Source organism: Mesoplodon mirus, assembly GCF_964341445.2.
Source record: "Mesoplodon mirus genome assembly, chromosome: X".
Classification (NCBI taxonomy): Eukaryota; Metazoa; Chordata; class Mammalia; order Artiodactyla; family Ziphiidae; genus Mesoplodon; species Mesoplodon mirus.
In genome coordinates this window covers 98,936,421-98,962,267 of record NC_138981.1, presented here as the reverse complement: position 1 = coordinate 98,962,267, position 25,847 = coordinate 98,936,421, and the positions used below count along the sequence as shown (strand labels likewise).

At 36.2% G+C, this 25,847-nt stretch overlaps 1 protein-coding gene across 1 annotated transcript in view; it reads right to left on the bottom strand.

The window, feature by feature from the left end:
- Positions 1-3,361: 3,361 nt before the first annotated feature.
- Positions 3,362-25,847, bottom strand: part of HTR2C (5-hydroxytryptamine receptor 2C) — a gene marked incomplete at both ends in the record, with an annotated part of 130,611 nt that continues 108,125 nt past the window's right edge. The window contains one exon of the mRNA XM_082609446.1: positions 3,362-4,185. Within this exon, the coding sequence (XP_082465572.1) occupies positions 3,362-4,185 (824 nt within the window). The remainder of the gene's footprint in view (positions 4,186-25,847) is intronic.

Below are 25,847 nucleotides of genomic sequence, written 5' to 3'. Positions count from 1 at the left end.
GCCAGTGGGCTCACTCAGCGTCAGGAAGGTACAAATTTTGAAAGAAAAGGCCAGTGTATTTTGTCACCCATGGCTCCAGGTATGGAGGAACAGAACAGCTTAGTATGGTGACCCTGATGATTGCATAGGTATCCAAAGCCATTTGGGATAGGGGTCAGTTAAGGTAAGCAAGTTACACCACATGACTGAATAGTGGGGAGTTGTAAGGCTCCTTTTGGCAACAGGAACAGATAATACAATGCCCACAAATACTGACGCTCAATACATGTCTGTTGAACATAGAGTGGCCGCTATCAACTGAGGATAAAACCATCAATAAGGTAAACATGGTCCTGTCTATTCTTGGGGAGCTTAGAGTTTGATGGGAATAAGATAGCAATGATACCTATAGCAAGGAGAGCATATGAGCCACCCCAGGCCCCTGCTCAGGTTAAGGAAAGTAGGATAATTTGAGACTGCAGTTATTCTGCTTATCAGGCATCAGTGATGTTGTTATTAATATTGCGTTTGTTGTTTACACCTCTTGTCTTTCCTCAGGTGTCATAGTCTTTGAGCACATAGAGAAGAGTAATATTTTCTGGTTGTATTTGTCTTTATGAACTTATTTAACAGGTTACAATTTAATTTTCCAAGAAATGAAGTGGTGTATTTTTCCCTCAAAAGATGCAGGGGGAAAAAAAGACACGTGACATATTAGGCAACATTTAATAAATTTAATAAATTAATAGGAAGTATCACAAAAACCTGGAATGGATAACATACAGGAACCAAGAATAAGACAACGCTTTGCAACCACTCACAAAAAGTACCATTTGATGAAAGAAGACTTACAGGAAACAATATAAGGCAGTCTGTTGCACATGTCTTAAACAGATATACATACATAATAGGACATCAAAATGATCTGTTTGACAGTAAATTCACCACGTTTACACTTATCACATGGACTTTAAAACATTTATAAAAGTTGTAGGTTTAACATTGAACTGTAAGGTTTATATCCAAATGAGTATACTTGTTTCATACCGAACTGCACAGAACTTATGAATAGCACACAATTTGAGAATAATTACTGTGTTGGGTACTATTAAGTACTACTGCTTGATGGCATAAGAATTATTAACAAATGTGCTGTAAGCTATTATCGTTCAACTTATTGCTAGTGCTTTTGAAAATCTGTGGTTTATATTTTATTTCTTTGTAAAACATGTGCTATGAGCTTGCCCCGATAGTTCAGGAAAGAAATCAGATGTTCCCAATTTTCTCTAATACTCACAATACTTCAGATCTGTTTGCGTGGTCTTTTTAAAGACTGCTGAAGGATTTGCTTCAGTCCTTCTTATATCACCTACTCTGCCTTACATTAATACAAATCGATGGATTTATGCATCATACACGGCATACATGCAGGACACCATCTGTATGTGCAGAACTCATGCTCAGTGCATGGTGTGTTTCTTCAGACATTTTCGTTTCAGTAAGAATTAGATCTCACTCAATTTCATATAACTGTTTTAACATGCAGTTCAACAGAGCCAACAGGCAGGTAGACTTTACTTTCATGTCATAATTGGGCATGCTCAAGCAATTGACCAGCATTTGGCAGTGTTGCAAATCACGTAGAGACTGTATGAGTTTCCTCAAATACGTCTGTTGACTCTCCCACCGCCCTTGTGACAGACTGTTGGATTTATCTATGCTGTGTGTTGAGGACACACACAAGGGGTTTTAGAAATTCAGATTCTGCCTTCACCAATTTCAAGATACTCTAAGGTGTGTAAGTAACAGGCATAAGAAATAGCATCATGAACTCTTCAGAAATTGATCCACAGTTGTGTGACATGGACACACATGGAAATACAGTTACTGGAAACCCTTGTACACTCTGCATACAGCATAGACTTAATGGTCTGTCTTTAGCAATGTTTGAAAACCTTTCACGGTTAACAAACTAGTAAAATGGTACTGAACTCTTAGAGAGCAGCAGGCCCAAGAATGAAACAATGGCCAACACTTATTGTAACACAACACTATATTTTAACAAAGATTTAAACTTCTGGTACATAATTGCAGTACAATGAAGAGCTTGCCACTTTTACAAATTAGCTGCAGCCTTGCCTGCACTAGAGAGTTTGGAAGGATCTGTAAATGAGATACATTTTGTTTAAAATCCAAATGGAAACTCTGTATTTCTGTTTTTCCCAAAGTTCAGTAAAAGCTTCTTTTTAATTACTTTTTTTTCACATTCTAAGGGCCCAGTTCTGTAGTCCTTAATCAAGCAAAACTTCCAAGCTTTTGATCATCTATGCTTCCAACATAAGTTTTACTCAAAAATGGACTGCTAAATTAGGTCCTATAGATAGAGGTACCATAATTAATATACTATTTTAATAAGGCTCAAAATGCTAATTTCATTTTGTGTGTAGCACACAAATTTCCAGGATCCTGAGATCAAAACCCAATTGATGATGAATCCTGGATTGGGAAATAACTCTGAGATTTTGTTTCCCAGTTCAATCATGGAATTAGGTATTTACTAAGGACCAGAATGAAAACACTAATTCCAGTTTGCTTGTCATTATAATCAGAATTTAAACATTGTCTGTAAGAAGTGAAAAGCTATTATTGGTGTATATATCTCGTATCATCCTTCCACTTCTGTAGTCCTGGTTAACCAGCTGCTATGTTAAAATACCACTATGTCTGGTGACGGACATTGCAGTAAAATATCAACAGAACATTCTGACAATGTCAAAATTTCCCCTATGTGTGACAACAAGGCTAAGTTCTGCCTTTGACTCACTAATAGTTATGATAGATTATCAGAAGGCAGAACCTATCTTACTGTGTTTATGTGTGTAGATGAGCTGAGCAAGAATTTAAAGTGTATATTTACTGTTAACCCAGAAAAAAGATTTCACTGAATTTGTTCAATTTTGGCGTGGTTGAAATGTAACCACTGTCCTGTGCATCATTCTGGTCTCCTGCAAATGCCACCTGAGATGAAGATCAACACTTCCTTATGTGAAAAAGAAAAAGAGAGAGAGAGAGAAGAGGGAAAGAAAGAAAGCAAGAAAGAGAGGGAAGGAAGGAGGGAGGAAGGAAGGAAGGGGGAAAAAAATCAACACGTTTGCATCAAACAACCAAAGTAAGTTATTCTCAATCTATTATAAACAGTAAATACAGAACCCTAAATCTCACTATTGTAAGCATGATTGTAAAGTACAGGATTGCAAAGCTATATATAAAAACAACTTTTTCAGACAGCAATATTTACATTAGGTTATGACCGACAGAAGAATTATAGAACAATTTCCTACATTTGTAGCTTTACTGTAGGAAAAGACTGCACCGCTCTTTTTTACACACTACTAATCCTTTCACTAACCACATTGGAGGGACTAACTGGTAGCTCCAAATTCTCGATTTGCATCTCTATACCGGCCTCCTGGTCATCAGCTTTCTTAATCACTGGTTCATTGGTGTGCCGGTAAATGTTAACATTAAGCTCCCTCCCAGACAAAGCAGTGGCAGCAACTCTCGGGATTTGTCTGATCGGAGGTTTTTTATCTGCCTTATAATTGCAGCGCAAATAATTGGAGAAAGCTCTTCGGTAAACTTTGTTGAAAAGAGTGTACACCAGAGGATTAATTCCTGAACAAACATAGCCAATCCAAACAAACACATTCAGAAGTTTTTCCATTAGCTTTTGATTACAAGCCTTCCCACAAAGAACCGACAGGATATTAGTAATAAAAAACGGGCACCACATGATCAGAAACACAAAGAAAACAATGCCAAGGACTTTCGAGGCTTTCCGTTCATTGTTGATAGCTTGCATGGTGCCCCTTGGCCGTCTTTCCTTCTTCTTCCTTCGGCGTGGGTTCAAATCTTGGTTAGGGTTTGCAGAGTTCTCTTCATCAGTATTCCTCTTGCAGCACTTCAGGAAATCCAGGCTTATTCCAGGCGGTTCCTCCATGTGGCCATGCAGTAACATCAGAGCTTGTCGGCGAAGGACGTGGATCGTTAGACAGTATGTAATCACCATGATCGTCAGCGGTATGAAGAAAGCTACGAAGGACCCAATAAGAACGAAATTTGGGTCATTCAGCACGCAGGTGGTGTTGTTGATGAACACCTTGTCTTCATCCCTCAGCCCAATCACTGGGATAGGAACTGATACACCTACAGGAACAGAAAAGAAGGTAGGACATTGTTACAACATATTGAAGGGTCGCACAGATTTGTACAGTAGGATGCATTTAATTGCATTTCACTGAAGAAAATTTAGATCTATCTGTTGAAGGCTATTCACAGCATAAATGGGTAGTCACATGAAAGAGTAGCAGTATGATATCAGAAAATGACAGCTTTTTTCAAGTTAGGAATGCCTTCTCGCCAAATTTCCTGTAGAAGATGTGGAATTATCATTATTGAGATAATTATAGGTATGGTTGTGCATAAGAGTGGTTCGTGTCTTTTTTGTTTTATCTCCAATTCCTAGAACTGTCCTGGCTCATAGAAACACTCAATAAATATTTGTTGAATAAGTGAATAACTTTGCATCTATACTCAGTGACGTCAATAAATTCAACTTCATTTTTAAGCATCTTCCAAATGCAATAAAAATGATGTATATGCCACCTACAAGAGTAATTATAGCATATCAGGGTTGGCTGAGCTTTTAGCTGAGGACATCTTTTCCTGAGGAAAGTGGTAAAGAAGAGGAACTTCTGTGTGTGTGTCCTTTGGAGACAGGGCCTAGGAGCTCTGGAGTTACTGGAGATGGAGAGGATAGTATGGCCCCCAAACAGGAATTAGATCCAACCACAGTGTAGACATAATCTATGCAGAAACTGAAAGGACTGTCTTTTTAGCATTTTCCTGAGACTGTGCTTAAGCAGGGTCAAGAGACAGATAGAAATGCTGAGTTGGGAAAGATACAGTCCTCCCATTTCTGTGTGGAGATTTGAACACTTTTGTTTTTTAAGAATACTGAGACGTAGTAATTTTGTAAGCACTTCCATTAATAAAGAAGCTCACAGGCAGAAAATATCAATAAGGAGGTGGGAGCAGAAGGTGATCTTATGCCTGAGCATAAGTAAGAAACCTAGAAATTTTTAGAAATCATTATGGTAGATCTTGAAGAGGTCCTACATTAATAAGTAGGGATAACTTGCAAGTGAAATTCAAATTTTAAGGTTAATTTATTCTCTTTTGTGTCCACAGGAACTTGAAGCCTGGGAAAATTCAGATTGCATTTTTAGGATTCTATGAGATTATTATGAGGAATCCTGAGCTGGTGGATATCTGCACTACGAACTGTGAGAGGGGATAGAAGCGCACCCCCAAAGATCATTGCTGGCTTTAGGGAACACACAGGGAACAGTGACAAATCTGAAACTGAAAGTCCCTATAAATTGTCTTTTTTTTTTTTTTTTTTTACCACACAGCGTGGGTGGTGGGATCTCAGTTTCCCGACCAGGGATTGAACCCAGAATCCCAACCGCTAGGCCACCAGGGAACTCCCCTACAGGTTGTCTTAAGACACTTTGTCAGGTATAGAGTGTTTGGCTGGATGATCAAGAAGGAAATAAATGGTAAATGTTTCTTTGCTAAGAGCTCACTGAGGATATTGATTGGTAATTAATTTCTAGGAAGACATGAGGAAGAAAGAGTCTTTGGAAAGTGATCTTTAAGCCTTCTAACTCAGACCCTGAATTTCTTAAATGACCGTTTTTTTTGTTTGTTTGTTTTTTCTAGAGAAAGAGGCCAAGTGATGGTAAGAGAACCAGTGATAGATGTGACAAGACTTCCCGGGGTATTGGTACATACCTGCAACCCTGAACCTGGGCATGCCATTCAAGAAAGTAAAAACGGCTGTGAAAACTAGGAGACACTGCAAACAGAAAGTGTCCTCAGGTAATACAGTGCAGGATCTGGTGAAAAGACCTTTGAACTCTGGATGGGAAGAGTGGCAAGTATCAGAAGGTAATATTTACCCAGTTTGATGAACCACGCAGATTACATTTCTTAAGAGTTATAAAATGACAGGTAAGAATGTGGTCAGTTTGTACTGTTAGGATCTTTATTCCAAAAGTTATAAATATGAGGGAATATCTAGAAAGAGTGTAGATCCAGTTTGCCTGCAAAAAGTCAGTATTGGCTTATCCTTCATGAAATGTTTTAGTGAGGATTAGGCTGCAGGAAATTTTCTGGAGTTAAGGAAGCTAATATGAGATTAAGAAAAGAGGGACGGGTTACTTAAACACAAATCATTTACAAGAGAAAAAATTAGACAGAGAACCTAAGATTAAGAGAGACTTAAAAGACCTATCAAGCAATTATAATATGTGGACCTTCTTGGGATCTTGATTGAAATAAATTTTAAAAAATATTCATGACACAGGTGGAAATTTTGAACAATGTTTGGCCTTTTGATGATATTAAATAATTTTTGTTCATTAATTTTTAAAAGTGATGTTGATATTGTGGTTATATAGAAAAAAACTTATATTTTTAGATACAGAGACTGAAGTATTTAAGGACAAAGTATTATGATTCTGAGGTTTATTTCAAAATAATATGGGAGGGAGAAGTGGATGGAAGTATGGATGAAAGAAGGTAGTCCATAAACTGATAAATCTTGGAGCTGGGTAATGAGTACATGGGGTTTTATTATATAATTCTATCTAACTTTACAATCTTTGAAAGTGTCTATAACAAAAATTTAATATTTTAAAAATTGAAGAAATTAAAAGAAGACATAGAAGTCCTTTCTGAAACAGAGAAAGAAATGGCTGTTAGACCTCAGATCATAACAGTCTCTAGGATTTACTACCACTGCTAACTTTGGAAGTGATTACTTCTAGAGCAAAAATCTTGGCCTCCTGATTGGAAACGCTCAACATTTGCATATAAATATGGAGAAGAAGGTGATTTTCTGACAAAATGTTGGTAGAAAACTGATATACTTTCTCAGGATCCTATAGCAAGACCAGAGGAGGGGTATAGTGGAATGGCTCCCCTTCCAAACTGCCCCCCTCCCCTGCCCTCCAGCAATGTGGGAACTAGAGCCTGAGGCTAGAAACTTGATCTGGGGAGTTTGCATTCATTCTGGAGGAACCCTGACAAGGGTAGACATATCTACACTCAGGAAACAAGTGCTGGAGTGGAGATTCAATTCCCAAGGAAATGCTGCACAATATTTTAGGTATTTCTAGATAACTGAAGTTTCTAGGGAAGGCCTCACACTCTGATCAGAAGATCAGTGGAAGTCAGCATTACTCAGAGCCCAGCTCTGAACTGGTATTAACTTGTTTCTGTTAAAAGATTTATTCACTTTCATAAAGGATTCTTGGGCCTAAAAGTAAGCCTGTTGAGAGACAACAAGAGAGGGTAACAGAGTTATCCCAGATGAGCTAAAGGTGTTATTGGGTATGTGAGGCCAATTTTATCCCTGGCATCTATTTGTATAATTTTATGTACATTGAACAAAGAGTGATTCTAAAGCTGCCTTTTACTTAGTCTATCTTGTATGCCAGGCATTGAGCCATGCATATTAAAGATATATTATATATATATAATATATATATTATATATATATATTATATATTATATTAAAGATATAAAATGTATTATCTCAATTTGGTTAAAACTCCTAAAATACAGATATTATTTGGTGAAGGAGCTTAACCATTTTACCAAATCTATATCATCACTAGTTTATTTGTTTTTGTTTTTTTAGAAACTGTGAATGCAGTCAACAAAACAAGAAACTCAAGTTCTTTGTCAGTATCTGGAAATGAAATATAAATAATAGCAACTAAAGCAGCATTAATAGCAGTATCTATTGTACAGATTATCTTAATCAATACTTAAAAAAATTTAAAGGTATATGTCAACAGTTTTCAAAGTGTGGTTCAAGGACCCTGGGGGGCCTCTGATACTCTTTTAGAGAGTTTGCTATGTTTCCTTTTTCCAGCTATTTATCTTTAAAACTGCATTTTCTTTATAAACTTCAACCCAAATAACATAAAACAGGTTGAATGCAGTTACATAAATGAGAATCCAACTATATTTCCCTAAAACTAAATATTAAAGAGATTTTAAAACTGTAAAACAATGTCAGCCTTCTCCCAATTATTTTTGGGAAATATAGTTTATTTTTATAAAAAATATTTATGTTAACATTAAATGGATTCATTACTGTTATTTAAAATGAAATGATTCATAAATATGTTAAACATTTCTCAGTTTTAAGTTATAATAAATATCAAGAGTTATAATCCATACAAACAAAAGCTCTTTGAGGTCTTCAACTATTTCGAAAATTATAAATAGGTCCTGACATCAAAGAGTTTGAGAGGTGCTGTTCTATATTAATGGATGAAGTTACTTAAGCCCTGGAGAGTTAAATTCAGCAAATTTATAAAGTCTTTCTCAGTATTTAAAATTTTTCAGCTAGTAGAAATTCAGGTGATGTTATGTCAGGGTAAACATAAACAACATCAATAATAGCAACTAAATATTTTACATGCATCATCTCACTCATTGTTGTAAAAATTATGAAAGGTGCATGTTATTTGGTGAAGTTAACTTCAGAAAAGTTAAATTAATTTAGCAAATATAATGGAGCAGTCTTTGATATTTTTAAACCATTGATATGTCCAAGGAGAAAAAGTGAAAATGAACTCCAAAGAAGACATACAGATTGCCAACAAACACATGAAAGGATGCTCAACATCATTAATCATTAGAGAAATGCAAATCAAAACTACAATGCGATATCATCTCACACCGGTCAGAATGGCCATCATCAAAAAATCTACAAACAATAAATGCTGGAGAGGGTGTGGAGAAAAGGGAAACCTCATACACTGTTGGTGGGAATGTAAATTGATACAGCCACTATGGAGAACAGTATGGAGGTTCCTTAAAAAACTAAAAATAAAACTACCATATGACCCAGCAATCCCACTACTGGGCATATACCCTGAGAAAACCATAATTCAAAAGGAGTCATGTACCACAACGTTCATTGCAGCTCTATTTACAATAGCCAGGACATGGAAGCAACCTAAGTGTCCATCGACAGATGAATGGATAAAGAAGATGTGGCATATATATAAATGGAATATTACTCAGCTATAAAAAGAAATGAAATTGAGTTATTTGTAGTGAGGTGGATGGACCTAGAGTCTGTCATACAGAATGAAGTAAGTCAGAAAGAGAAAAACAAATACCGTATGCTAACACATATATATGGAATCTAAAAAAAAAAGTTCATGAAGAACCTAGGGGCAAGATGGGAATAAAGACACAGACCTACTAGAGAATGGACTTGAGGACACTGGGAGGGGGAAGGGTAAGCTGGGACAAAGTGAGAGAGTGGTAGTGTGTATATAGACATATATACAGTACCAAAAATAAAACAGATAGCTAGTGGGAAGCAGCTGCATAGCACAGGGAGATCAGCTCGGTGCTTTGTGACCAGCTAGAAGGGTGGGATAGGGAGAGTGGGAGGGAGGGAGATGCAAGAGGGAAGAGATATGGGGATATATGTATAACTGATTCACTTTGTTATAAAGCAGAAACTAACACACCATTGTAAAGCAATTATACTCCAATAAAAACGTTAAAAAAAAAGAAAGAAAATACCAGGTATAAATAACAACAACTGCAATAATAATAACTACTTTTTACTGAGTGCTTTTTATTTGTCACACACTGAGTCATGTGTTTAATAATTATATAGTTTCATATATTATTTAATCCAGACAAAAAACATAAAGAGAAGGAATTATTAACTAGAATTAGTAAGTCTTTCTGAAATTACCTTCAATAAATCTATATCATCTTTAGAATTTTAGAAACAACAAAGATAAGTTATAATTCACATTCGGCTGAAAATATCAGGTACTACTTCAACCAATAAACAGTCAAATATTTTGCATGCATTATCATTTAGTTCTCAGAAAATCCTGTAAAAGTGATTATTATTCATTAAGGTTACTTAAACTCAGAAAAAAATACTTTCAATAAACTTGTGGAGTCTTAGCATTTTAGGAACACTGAATTCAGTAATAGTTATAGTTCAAGTTTTTATTGAAAATATGTGTTACTATGACTACCACGACTACTAACTATCATTTATTGAGTGCTTACTAACTTTGGTACTGTATCTGCAGTATATACTTTATACGCATTATTTTATTCTAGCCTCATAAAAACCATAAAATAACTTGGTGCAGTTATTTTACTTCAGATAAGGCAAGTAAGTTCAGAGAATGTATAAAGATGTTCGCATTATTTCTTGAAGCCTTGAATTCAAGCAACACAGATCAATTCTCTTCAATCAGATAATAATACCATATGCCGATGATTCTTAGATGTACATTTCTTTTAGATTTTAACATCTTCTAATGTGTGATGCATCTTACAATTGATAGTATCTTACAATCAGTGTTGGCCAGATAGTAGTCATTACATAGCATTACATTGTCAGTGTATGTGTGAGCCCGGTCTAATAAAGTTCTTTTGACATCTTCTGGTAAGATCAAAATTATCAGTAGCAAAATTTGCAAAATGGCTATCAGCCGCATGGTAATAGTTCACACTGTGAACGAAAAATTATGTCATAACAGGCAAAAATAGGGAGTGTTCTGAACAAGGCATCCTCAACAGCATCAAATGTCACAGAAGGGTCTAGAATTTGAAACATTTCCTCTGTCTTTGAAAATGAGGAGGTCACTCGTGATTATAGAGAGAACAATTATAGTGGAGTAGTGAAGACAGGAAACAGATTGCCAAGGGATGAATAATGGTAATTAGACAGAGGAAAGAGAGATTATAAAATACATTTCCTGGAGCAGATTGACCAACATCAAAATGAAAACATAGATTAAGGGAATTTTTTACTGAACTGCAGGGCTATCTCCTAGGTATCTATTTTCATGAGTTTTTCATGGAGAGGAATTTTTTCAAGGACACCTAGGAGGATGACACAATGTCAGGCTGATGGGAGTGGTTCCTTGCCTCACGGAGTAATAAGCGAGTCCCTTGACAATGGGAATTGACAGCAGAAGATGAAGGAACTATTTTCAGAGAAGAACATAGAAGACAAACACAAGCAGTGCTACCTTAGTTCTCAGGTGACAAAGTGTGACTGAGAGTTGGAGAAACATTTTGCATACTTTGGCAGATAAATCAGTATTGTGATGATGCAGTGGGAATTTTAAGGAAGTCAGAATCAGATTGAGAATCAGCTTTGAACTTAAGGAGTTTTTAGCTTTGGGAAGAGTAGGAACCTAGGCATGCATGAATGAAGGATATCGAGTAAGGAAAAGACCTTAAATGACTTTGAGGAAAGTGGAACTAAAGAAGTTTCTTCGTAAGCAGGAAAGCATGAGAAGACAGTTCATGAGGTGACAAAAGGAATGCCCAGAGTTTGTAAGATAAACTTGAGTAAGAGTTTCTGGACAGCTGGGTGTTAAAAAGAAATAGCAAGCACCAAACGGAGTCATCTGCCTTCATGACGGCAAACCAAGGCTTAATAGCAGTCTCAACTTCTCCCAATAATGTGACTTTTAAGCAATCTGAAATTTCCTGGTCAGCACTAATGAGGTAATCTGCATAATGACCCCTTCCATTACCTTTTCCCTCAAAAGAAGATGACCTAACCTGAAATAATTATTTTCTTTTGCTAATAACTTCCTTGCCCCATTCTCCTTCTGCCTGTAAAAACCTTCCATTTTGTCCAGTCCCTTGAAGTGCTTATCTATTCACTAGAAGGGATGCTACCCAATTCATGAATCATTGAATAAAGCCAATTAGATCTCCCAATTTACTCAGTTGAATTTTATTTTTTAACAGTGAGGGAGGTCCTAGGGAGGTCCAACTATAATATGGCTGAGTGCATGAGGAAGTGAAATTTGAGGTAACATCGAAATATGGCAACATTACTACTGATGAGTAGCAGAATATGCCACCCCAAAATATGCGTCTTTGGCCGTAAGGATTATTTTGGGTTGATTATTTTGAGAAATGACAGACACAAGAGAAGCTCTGAAAACAGCCTAAGAGAAATTTGCATTTACAAAGGAAATCTCCATTCGTAAACATTTCCTCTCTGTACCTGGAAGAGAAGGATGACTAAATCATAAGAGAATCTTATCAATGGAGAAGAAGCCCACTTAATTCTGCATAACAAACCTAACCCTTGTTTACCTAGCTTTTCCTGGTCACCTCTTATAACTGGTTTCCCCCACCCCACATCTTTATTTGTCTTTAGCTGAAGATGGTATTTAAGGTGATGGCTTACACCATTTGGGGAAGTTAGACTTAGTTTTTCTGGGTATCTCCCATGTATACATAACATATACATGTTAATAAACTTGTTTGTTTTCTCTTTTTAAACTGTGTTTTATTATAGGAGTCTAAGCCAAAAACTCAGAAGCGTAGAGGGAAAATTATTTTTCCTCCCCTACGTTGCTCATAAGCTAATGAAGATTGAGGAAACTAAGATTATATTTAAGGTGCAATAATATGCTTACACATTAAAGGTGAAAGCCAATACAGTGGAAGAGCTTAAAGATACAGAAAAGAAAGGTTAAGATGATAGATAAAGGTCCCTGAGGAGGCAAAGTTGGAAACAGTTGGAAAAATTACACTAGGACTAAAGACTGGTTGTTCCTTTCTATTAGAAGACATAGTGTGAATGGATGGCAGAAATTATTGAGCCCTATACAAAAAGGTAGAAGAGAGATGAGAAGAAAGTGTTAAATGGGAAAAGAACAGAGTTGTTAACTGGATGCACAAAGTGATTTAAATGTGTATCTGTTGATTCCACAAAGCAGTGAGAAATAAGGAGAGTAAATGCAGATAGATGAGTGTGGATAGTCAGCTTTCTTAAAGATAAAATCAGACAGTTGAACACCCTTACATGCTATTGGAAAAATATTCAGGAGAGGGAGTTTGAAGATGTGGAGAAAAAGACATTGAGTAATGGAGCCAGACCCTGAGAACTTGAGAAAAAATAGACTCATGGGTTCCAGGAAGAAAGTCAAGACTTGGGTAGAGGGTGGCCTCAATTCTCTTGTAACAGGTTTTAAAAAAAAATATTATACAAGGGAAAGAAGAGAGTCTAAATTAAGGGAAGAGTAGAGGGGATTGGGAGAATAGACAGATTTTTTGAGCTATTTAGAAGTTCCATTGATAGGATCTGATGATTGATAGGATGTGGCATGTGAGGGAGAGGCAAGAGTTAATAAGTAAACGAAAATTTCTGTTTTGTGTCATTAGGTAGATGGGGATGCCATTAAGCACAAGAACATAGATGAAGGAGCAGGATTTTGGCAGTGAAAGTAATGGACTCACTTTGGATTGTGTGAAGTTGGAGATGTTTGTGAGTATCAATATCGAATTCTCTGTGAATATAGTTGTTTAAAACTCAGGAGACAGGTGTAAGTTGGGAACAGGATCTTCCTTATAAAGGGAAACTTCAAGGTCATGATCTTTTAGGGAGACCTTTGGTGAAAAGAAGTCATACAAAAATCTAGGGAAAGGGTTCCAAACCTTTTTGTACCTAAGGATCTCTTCTTAGAATAATGTTTTGAATGTATAAAATAACATACAGGAGATTGCAAAGGAAATAAATTATTTTGACATTCTGCTATCAAAATATTAAAGATAAAATTTAGAAACAGTAGTATATGCAGGTTTTAATTAGCACATTAAATAACAAAATCTAGTAATGGGCCTAACAGCTCCTGAAATTTGAAATAGTGATGAGCATCTATCATATGGCAAGATATCTGCCACAACTGAATATGATTTTCAAGTATTTGTAATGCCTATTGGTGATACTGTTACAGATGTTTCAAATTACAATTTTGGTTTATTGCTTACACTTGTAATTGAAGTAAATCCCAAATTTCAGTTATAAGTTAGTTAAAATAAAGATGCAGGGAGGGAGTGGCCAAGATGGTGAAGTAGAAAGACCCTGAGTTCACCTCCTCTCATAGGAACATCAAAATTACAACTATTTACAGAACAACCATCAATGAGGACAACCTGAAGACTGGTAGTAAAGATCTTTTACAACTAAAGATATAAAGAAGGAACCAAAATGAGAAAGGTTGGAGGGGTAGAGACACAATATAGTCAAGACCCATCCCCCTGGGTAGGTAACCCACAAATGAGAGGATATTACAATTGCAAGGGTTCTTCCCAAGGAATGAGTGGTCCAAGCCCCATGTTGGGCTCCTTGCCCAGGGACCTTGCACCAGGAAGACAAGCCCCCAGAATGTTTGGCTTTGAAGGCCAGTGGGGCTTACTTTTGGGGAAGTTGAGGACTGTAGGAAGAAGAGACTCCACTCTTGGCACACACAAAGCCTCACAAGCTCTGAGACCCAGGACAGAAGCAGTAATTTGAAAGGAGCCTGGGTCATAACCACTTGCTATCTTAGCCTCCTGGAGAGTCAGGAGAAAACTGGGATCCATCCTAGGGACATACATGCTAGCAGTAGCCATTTTGGGGAGCTCATTCTACCATGAGGACACTGGTGCTGGCAAGTGCCAATTCTAGCACCAGAGGGCACAGGACCCAACCCTGCCCACCCGCAGGCCAGCATTAGCCTCAGGAACCACTGGACTGTGCCACCAGACATGATGGGACACAGCCCTGCCCACCAGCAGCCAACAATCTTCACACTAGGCAGAGTCCAGCAACCAACCAAACTGGGGGCCAGCCTTACCTACAATCATGCCTATAGTAGTCAGCCCACCACAGAAGAAGGGCCCATGCAGCTCACATAGATGACACCACTAGAGCATGTAGCTCTGTTGACCAGAGGGGAGTGCACTGCTGAAAGGCATAGGAAGTCTCCTGCATAAGGCCACTTCTCCAAGGTCAGGAAATGTAACCCACCTACCAGAAACATAGAAATAAAAACAGCAAATTAGGTAAAATGAGGCAGCAGAGAAATATGTGCCTAAAAGAGGAACAAGATAAAGCCTCAGAAGAACTAAATGGAGATAAACAATCTATCTGATAAAGAGTTCAAGGTAATGATCATGAAGGTGCTCAAATAACTCAGGAGAAGGATGGATAAACACAGTGAGACATTAGAAGTTTTTAAACAAAGAGTTAGAAAATGTAAATAAAAACCAAGCAAAGCTGAAGAATACAATAACTGAAATAAAAAATAAACCAGAAGGAATCAACAGTAGATTAGATGATACAAAGGAAGAGATCAGGGAACCGGAAAGCAGAGCAGTGGAAATCACTGAGGCTGAACAGAAAAAAAATATTCTTTTAATATCAGGACAGTTTAAGAGACCTCTGGGACAACATCAAGCCTATTAACACTTGCATTGTAGGGATCCCAGAAAGAGAAGAGAGAGAAAAATGTGCAGGGAACTTATTTAAAGTCATAATAGCTGAAAACTTCTTTAACCTGGGAAAGGAAACAGCCATCCAGGTCCAGGAATCATAGAGAGTCTCAAACAGGATAAACTCAAAGAGGAACAGGCCAAGACACATTGTAACTAAAATGGCAAAAATTAAAGATAAAAAGAGAATCTTAAAAGCAGCAAGTTATGTACAAGGGAACTCCCATGAGTCTATCAGTTGACTTTTCAGCAGAAACTCTGCAGGTCAGAAAGAGTGGCATGATATATTAAAAGTGATGAAAGAAAAAAACCTACTACCAAGAATATTCTACCTAACAGGGCTGTCATTCAGAATTAAAGGAGAGATCAAGAATTTTGCAGATGTGCAAAAGCTAAAAGAATTCAGAACCATGAAATCAGTTTCAGAAGAAATACTAAAGGTACTACTCTAATTGGAAAAGAAAGACCACAACTCCACAACCAGAAAAATGAAAATTACAAAAGGAGAAAATCCCATTGCTAAAGACAAATATATAGTAAAGGTAGTAGATCAATCACTTATGAAATTAGTAAGAAGCTTAAAAGACAAAAGTAGTAAAATCATCTATATCCACAGTAAGTAGTTAAGGGATGCACAAAACAAAAAAGTTGTAAAATATGATGTCCAAAACATTAAAAGTGAGGAAGGGCATAAAAATTCAGGTTTGTTAAAATGCATTTGAACTTAAGAGATAGAAACTTAAAATAATCATATATTTATATAGATATATATAAAGCTCACTGTAACCACAAACAAAATCTATAATAGAAATACACACAAAAAGAGAAAGAAGACCAAACATAACACTAAAGATAGTTATCAAAACACAAGGGAAGAGAACAAAAGAAGTATAAATGAAAAAATAGAACTACAAAATAGCCCCAAAACAATGAACAAAATGGCAATAAGTACATACCTATCAATAATTACTTAAATGTAAATGAATTAATGTTCCAATCAAAAGACATAGAGTGGTTGAACAGATCCAAAAACAAGCCCCATAACTATGCTGCCTACAAGAGACTCACTTGAGATCGAAAGACAAGAGAATGAAACTGAGGGGATGGAAGAAGTTATTCCATGCAAATAGAAATGAAAAGAAAGCCAGCACAGAAACACTTATACCGCAAAAAATAAACTTTAAAATAAAAACTGTTACAAGAGACAAAGAAGGACATTACATAAGGATCAAGGGATCAATCCAAAAGAAGATATAACAACTGTAAATATATATGCACCCAACATAGGAGCACCTAAATGTGTAAAGTGAATATTAACAGATAAAAGAAGGAATTGACAGGAACACAATAATAGTAGGGGATTTTAACACTCCACTTACATCAATGGACAGATCATCCAGACCAAAAATCAGTAAGGAAACACTGGCCTTAAATGATACATTATACTGGATGGACCTAATAGATTTATATAGAACATTCCACCCAAAGCAGCAGAATACACATTCTTTTCAAGTGCACATGGAACATTCTCCAGAGTAGATCCCATGCTAAGCTACAAAACAAATCTTAGTAAATTGAAGAAGATTGAAATCATATTAAACATCACATTGCAACACTATGAGATCAGAAATCAACTGCAAGATAAAAACTGCAAAAATCATAAACACATGGAGGCTAAACAATATGCTGCTAAATAACCAATAGGTCTCTGAAGAAATCAGAGAGGAGATCAAAAAATACCTGGAGACAAATGAAAATGAAAGCATGATGATCCAAAATCTATGTGATGCAGCAAAAGCAGTTCTAGAAGGGAAGTTTACAGTGATACAAGCCTGCCTCAGGAAACCAGAAAATCTCAAATATACAACCAAACCTTACACTAAATGAACTAGAAATAGAACAAAACCCCAAGTTAGTAGAAGGAAAGAAATCATAAATATCAGAGTAGAAATAAATAAAATAGAGACAAAAAAAGAAAAGATCAATAAAACTAAGAGCTTGTTCTTTAAAAAGATAAACAAAATTGATGAACCTTTAACCAGACTCATGAAGAAAAAATGAGAGAGGGTTCAAAACTATAAATTCAGAAATGAAAAATGGGAAGTTAAGTCAACATCACAGAACTACAAAGGATCATAAAATATTACTATGAACAAGTCTATACCAATAAAATGGACAACTTAGAAGAAATGGACAAATTCCTAGAAACGTACCTCCCAAGACTGAATCAGGAAGAAATAGAAAATATGAACAGACCAATTTTGAGTAATAAAATTCAATCAGTAATAAAACAAAATTCCAGGAACAGATGGTGACAAAGGGGAATTCTACCAAATATTTAGAAAAGAGTTAATGTCTATCCTTCTCAGACTATTCCAAAAACTTGAAGAGGAAGGAATATTTCCAAATTCATTCCAAAAGGCCAGCATCGTCCTGCTGCCAAAACCAGAAAAGATATCACAAAAAAAGAAAATTACAGACCAATAGCACTAATGAACATAGATACAAAAACATCCTTAACAAAATATTAGCAAGCTGAATTCAACAATACATTAAAAGAATAATAGACCATGTTGAAATGGGGTTTATCCCAGGGATGCAAGGATGGTTCAATATTCAAACATCAATCATGTCATACACCATATTAACAAATTGAAGAATAAAAATGTGATCCTCTCAATAGATACAGAAAAAGCTTTTGACAAAATTCAACATTGATTTTTGATAAAAACTCTCCAGAAAGTGAGTATAGAGCGAACATAAGTAAACATAAAAGGCCATATATGACAAGCCCACAGCTAACAACATACTCAGTGGTTAAAAGCTGAAAGCATTTCCTCTAAGATTAGAAACAAAGAGAATGATGCCCCACTCTCACCACTTTTATTCAGCATAGTATTGGAATTCCTAGCCACAGCAATCAGACAAGAAAAATAAATAAAAGGAATCCAAATTGGAATGGAAAAGGTAAAACTGTCACTGTTTGCAGATGACATGATATTATATATAGATGCATAAAGATTTCTACAAAAACTACTAGAACTCATCAACGAATTTGGTAAAGTTGTGGGATACAAAATTAATATGCAGAAATCTGTTGCATTTCTATACACTAACAGCAAACTATCAGAAAGAGAAATTAAGGAAACAATTACATTTATAATAGCATCAAAAAGAATAAAATACCTAACATTAAGTCTAACTAAGGAAATAGAAGACCTGTATTGGAAAACTATAAGACATTGTTGAAAGAAATTGAAGATGAAACAAACAGATGGAAAGATATACTGTGTTCATGAACTGGAAGAATTAATATTGTTAAAACGACCATACTACCCAAGGCAATCTACAGATTCAGTGCAATCCCTATCAAAATACCAAAAGGCATTTCCCACAGAACTAGAACAAAAAATTTCCCAATTTGTATGGAAACACAAAAGACTCTGAATAGCCAAAACTATCTTGAGAAAAAAGAACAAAGCTGGTGGTATCATGCTCCCTGATTTCTAACTACACTACAAATCTACAGTAATCAAAACAGTATGATACTGGCTCAAGAAACACACTTAGGTCAACGGAAGAGAATAGAGAACCTAGGAATGAATTCACAGTTATATGGTCAATTTATCTATGATAGAGGAGGCAAGAATATACAATGGAGAAAAGACAGCCTCTTCAATAAATGGTGTCAGTAAAACTAGACAGCTACATGTAGAAGAATCAAACTGGACTACTTTCACACCTCGTATGAAAATAAACTCAAAATGGATTGAAGACTTAAATGTAAGACCTGAAATCATAAAACTCCTAGAAGAAAATGTAGGCAGTGTGCTCCTTAACATCGGTCTTAGCAATATTATTTTTGAATAAGTCTCCTCAGGCAAGGCCAACAAGGCAAAAATAAACAAATGGAACTACATCAAACTAAAAAGCTTTTGCAGAACAAAGGAAATTATCAACAAAGTGAAAAGGCCGCCTACTGAATGGGAGAAGATAAATGATGTAACTAATAAGGGGTTATCTGCAAAATATACAAAGAACTCACACAACTCACATAAAAAGTAAATAGCCCATTAAAATAATTGGCATAGGACTTGAGTAGACATTTTTCCAAAGAAGATATACAGATGGCCAACAGGCACATGAAAAGATCCTCAATATCACTAATCACTGGGGAAAAGGAAACCAAAACCACAATGAGCTATCACCTCACACCTGTCAGAATGGCTATTATCAAAATGACAACAAATAATCATTGTTGGTGAGGATGTGAAGAAAAAGGAACAGTTGTGTACTGTTGGTGGGAATGTAAATTGGTGCAGCCACTATGGAAAACAGTATGGAGATTTCTCAAGAAATTTAAAAATAGAACTACTGTACAATCCAACAATTCTACCCCTGGGTATTTATTCAAAGAAAACAAAAACACTAATTTGAAAAGATATATGCCCTCCCGGTTCATGGCAGTGTTATTTATAATAGCCAAGATATGGAAGCAACCCAACTGCCCATCAATAAATGAAAGGATAAAGAAGATGTGGTATATATATATATATATATATATATATATATATACACACACACACACACACACACACACACACAATGGAACATTACTCAGCCATAAAAAAGAATGAAATCTTGTCATTTATGACAACATGGATGGACATAGAGGGTATTTTGCTAAGTGAAATGTCAAAGACAAAATACTGTATGATTTCACTTATATGTGGAATCTAAAAAACAAAATGAACAAACATAGCAAAACAGAAACAGAGTCATAGATACAGAGATCAAACAGGTTGTTTCTGGAGGGGAGGGGGGTAGGGAAGGAGAGGATTGGTGAGGGAGATTCAGAGGTACAAACTTCCAGTTACAAAATAAATGAGTCATGAGTATAAAATGTACAGTGTGGTGTATATAGTCAATAATTAAGTAATATCTTTGTATGGTGACATACTGTAACTAGATTTCTCAGGGTGACCAATTTGAAATGTACAGAAATATTGAATCACTATGTTGTGTACCAGGAACCAACATAGTGTTGTAGGTCAATTACACTTCAAAAACAAATAAACAAGCTCATAGCAAAAGAGATCAGATTTGTGGTTACCAGAGGCGGGAGGTGGGAGGAGGGGGAATTGGATGAAGACAGTCAAAAGGTACAAACTTCCACTTATAAGACAAATAAGTACTAGGGGCACAATGTACAGCATGATAAATATAATTAACTCTGCTGTATGTTATATATGAAAGTTATTAAGAGGGAAGGGGTTCTCATCTCAAGGAAAAAACTTTTATTTTTAAAATTTTGTATCTATATGAGATGATGGAGAGCCACTAAACTTATTTTGGTAATCTTTTCATGGTAATCTTTTCTTTTCATGGTGCATGTAAGTCAAACCATTATGCTGTATACCTTAGATTTATACAGTGCTGTATGTCAATTATATCTCAATAAAACTAGAAGAAAAAATGCAAATTTTTTTCACCATCAAAACATACAAACTCAGGCTTCCCTGGTGGCGCAGTGGTTGAGATGCAGGGGACATGGGTTCGTGCCCTGGTCCGGGAAGATCCCACATGCCATGGAGCGGCTAGGCCCGTGAGCCATGGCCGCTGAGCCTGTGCGTCTGGAGCCTGTGCTCCACAATGGGAGAGGCCACAACAGTGAGAGACCCGCATACCGCAAAACAAACAAACAAACAAACAAAACCCATACAAACTCCCAGCTATAGTCATGATGTAGTAGCTGGTATCTGAGTCAGATTTAACTTCCTGCCACAAAAAACTATAAGAACTCGTAAGTAAATACTGTCATTTTCTAATAATGGTGGAATAGTTTATAGAAGACTAGGTCTCCTGCTGACAACAATCAAAAGCTTGAACAAAATTTAAAACACCCAACATGCAAAGATACTTGAGAGTGAACAAAAAGCAGGTAGAAACTACAGGGGACTGTGCAATCAGAAATAGGACAAGCTACAGGCAGGAGAGGGTTTAAAATTTCTATACAAACTTCCCTCACATTCTTGTTTGACACCTGAGTCCTTTATTTGTGACTCTCCAAGGAACTCATGGAGCAAGCAACATTTGAGAGGTTGAAAATATTTAATAGAGATCTCAACAGTTTTCTACTGAAAAGGAAACAGAGTTGGGAGTTTGCATCACACCAGGTTAGGAAAGCTTAGTAAACACCCTGGCCTTTTCATCTATACTCAGAAGGAGCATGTCTTAGGAAAAAAGCCAATTTCTTGAGAATAAAGGATTTGACCTAGGAATAAAAGCAAACCTGGAACCCACCATAAAAAAGCAAAAACAAGGCCTCCATAAGAGTATGTGTATAAAATGACTAAATATACAAAGAAACAGAAAAATGTGATGCATAATAAAGAAAGAAAATAGCAATAGAAATAGATCCACACATGACCCAGATCTTGAAATTAACAGACAAGAGCTTTAACTATGATAAATATATTAAATCATCTACTAGAAAATGTAAACACATGCTTGTAGAGGTGGGAATTTCAGGATAGATGTGGAAACTAAAGAAAAGAGGAAAGCCTCTAAAACTGAAAAAATTCATTATTTAAAATTAAGAAAAATCATTGGATGGGCTCAATAGAAGTAATGATCAATGAACTTGAAGAAGGTCAATACATATCACTCAAATTTAAGCAAAATGATGAAACAAACTTTTTAAAATTGGAGTTATTTTTTTCAGCCATGACATAGAGTCCTTGGCATCAGACTTGCCATCCTTCCAAACACAAAGATAAAACTGGACAGAATATATGATACAACTCTTTTCAGGCATTTGGCAGTATTTGGTATAGAATTTTGCTTTTTAAGATAAGGGAAATACATGAAATAAGTCCTTTATTCACTCTACCCCTCTCTAACTGGAGACAATTTCTTGATTGTGACACAGGGAAATGGAGCCCAAAAAGGGATGGGCTCTCTTGCTAAAATAAGCAGGCAGAGATCAGAGTTCAGGGCTGCCAAAGCACCTGGGACTTCCTAGGAAAGATATAAGAGAAGAGGGAACCATGCAGAGGAGGAGACCCAGAAGTATTTGTGAGCATACCCTCTAGGAATTTGATTGAGGGCTAGGGTGCACATCTGCAGATGAGACTCCATAAGGCCTAGCAGACAGTGGTAGCTATGGGGACAAGGGCATAACAAATATATAGAAGTTACACAGTCCTAGAAGTTAGAGTCTGACCCAGCCAGAAGGGAGACACCACATTAACACATAACTAACATCTTGAGGATTCAGCTGAAACTAAGGAACAGCCATGCCTAGCAGTAAGGATCATGGCCTTAAAAGATGCACCATAATAAAGTCTAAAACTGAACCTCAGTAGGATCAAGAAGAACAGACAATAAATTAATAGCATGCCACCCCCAAATTGAACACTCTTTAAAAGAAACAACACATTCCAGACTCTTTGCAATGTATCCTTTACAGTGCTCTGTATAAAATTACAAAAATATAGATAGGCTAAGAAATAAGAAATTAAGATATTAATTACCCAAAAAGCAGTCAATGAAAAAAGGCTCCCTGTACCACTTAATATTGGAATGATCAGATAAGGAATTTATAGCAACTATTATTAAGATGTTCAAGGACTTAAAGGCAAATGGGGTCCTAATGGGTTAAGGGATGCTAACTCTCAGCAGAGAAATGTAAATTGTAAAATGAATAGGATGGAAGTTTTGGAATTACAAGGTTAAATATTTGAATGAAAAATAAACTGCATAAGTTTAATAGACAAGTGGAGATGGCAGAAGAAAGGAACCATGAACTTAAAGATATTTATACAAATTAATCAGAAGAACAACAAGAAAAAAATTTAAAAATAGAGTTTCAGTGACCTGTGGGACAATATAAAGCACTCTGACACACACATAAACTGGAGTCTAAGAAGAGGATAAATAATGGGGCAGGCAAATATTTGAAGAAATAGTGGTAAAAACTTCTCAAATTTGGTGAAAAGCATTAATCTATAGATCTATGAATCTCAACAAATCTCTAGTAGAATAAACCCAAAGGAAACAAAACATAAGAATATTATAATCAAAGTACTTGTAACCAATATAAATAAGAAATCTAAAAGGTAGCCAGAGAAAAATGACACATTTCATAGAGAAGATTAATATAGAAATATACAAGGACTTTCACATCAGATTCCATAGAGAGTGGAAGATAATAAAACTTTCTTTTAAAGTATTTTTAAAGAATACATATAAACGATACAAACTCACAGCTGTTAAACCAGAATTTTATGTTCAGTGAACAGATCCTTCAAAAATAAGGGTAAAATTAAGGCATTTTTCAGATAAACTAAAGCTGGAAGAATTTGTTGCTAATAGATCTTCATTAAAAGAAATGCTAAAGGAAGATCTTTAGAGGTTGATGGAAATGATACCAGGTGGACGTTCAGATCTACAAAAGGAAAGAGGAGCATGTGAAATGGTAAATACATAAGTAAATGTGAAAGACTAACTTTTGTTTTATCCTAATTTCTTAGAATGTATAAATGAAGTTTTGAAGCAAAAATAATTTAAATTTAAGGTTATGTCAGTAATATATGTAGAAGTAGCATACATGAAAACAAGAACAAAAAGAAAAGGCTTGGTAAATGAAATTATACTATTTTAAATTTCTTACATTTCTGAAGTCTGAAGTGGGAAAGTGGTTTATTATTGAATTTAAGGATGGTTATGAGCTAAGAAAGCATGTGGTAATTCCTAGATTAACCTAGATCAACTAAATATAATTTAAAAGATGTGTGGTTAAAAAACAATAAAGGAACTGAAATGTAATGTTAATAATATTTGGTAAACAGAAGAGAAAGCAAAAAAAGAACAGAGGAACAAAAATCAAATGAAACAAATAGAAAGCAAAGAACAAGATGTCAGACTTAAATCCAGTTATATCAATAATTATATAAAATGTAATTGGACCAAATACTCCAGTTAGAAGATAGCACTTTTTATAGTAGGATAAAAAAGCAAGACTAACACTGTCTAAAAGAGATGAAATTTATTTATTTATTTATTTATTTTTTATCTTTTTTTTTTTATTAGTTTCTGCTTTATAACAAAGTGAATCAGTCATACATATACATCTGTTCCCACATCCCTTCCCTCATGCATCTCCCTCCCTCCCACCCTCCCCATCCCACCCCTCCAGGCGGTCACAAAGCACCGAGCTGATCTCCCTGTGCTCTGCGGCTGCTTCCCACTATCTATCTACCTTACGTTTGGTAGTGTATATATGTCCATGCCTCTCTTTTGCTTTGTCACAGCTTACCCTTCCCCCTCCCCATATCCTCAAGTCCATTCTCAAGTAGGTCTGTGTCTTTATTCCCGTTTTACCCCTAGGTTCTTCATGACATTTTTTAAATTCCATATATATGTGTTAGCATACGGTATTTGTCTTTCTCTTTCTGACTTACTTCACTCTGTATGACAGACTCTAGGTCTATCCACCTCATTACAAACAGCTCAGTTTCGTTTCTTTTTATGGCTGAGTAATATTCCATTGTATATATGTGCCACATCTTCTTTATCCATTCATCCGATGATGGACACTTAGGTTGTTTCCATCTCCGGGCTATTGTGAATAGAGCTGCAATGAACATTTTGGTACATGTCTCTTTTTTTTTTTTTTCTTTTTGCGGTATGCGGGCCTCTCACTGTTGTGGCCTCTCCCGTTGCGGAGCACAGGCTCCGGATGCGCAGGCCCAGCGGCCATGGCTCACGGGCCCAGCCGCTCCGCGGCATATGGGATCCTCCCAGACCAGGGCACGAACCCGTATCCCCTGCATCGGCAGGCGGACTCTCAACCACTGCGCCACCAGGGAGGCCCCATGTCTCTTTTTGAATTATGGTTTTCTCAGGGTATATGCCTAGTAGTGGGATTGCTGGGTCATATGGTAGTTCTATTTTTAGTTTTTTAAGGAACCTCCATACTGTTCTCCATAGTGGCTCCACCAATTCACATTCCCACCAGCAGTGCAAGAGTGTTCCCTTTTCTCCACACCCTCTCCAGCATTTATTGTTTCTAGATTTCTTGATGATGGCCATTCTGACTGGTGTGAGATGATATCTCATTGTAGTTTTGATTTGCATTTCTCTAATGATTAATGATGTTGAGCATTCTTTCATGTGTTTGTTGGCAGTCTGTATATCTTCTTTGGAGAACTGCCTATTTAAGTCTTCTGCCCATTTTTGGATTGGGTTGTTTTTTTTTTTTGCTATTGAGCTGCATGAGCTGTTTATAAATTTTGGAGATGAATCCTTTGTCAGTTGCTTCATTTGCAAATATTTTCTCCCATTCTGAGGGTTGTCTTTTGGTCTTGTTTATGGTTTCCTTTGCTGTGCAAAAGCTTTGAAGTTTCATTAGGTCCCATTTGTTTATCTTTGTTTTTATTTCCATTTCTCTA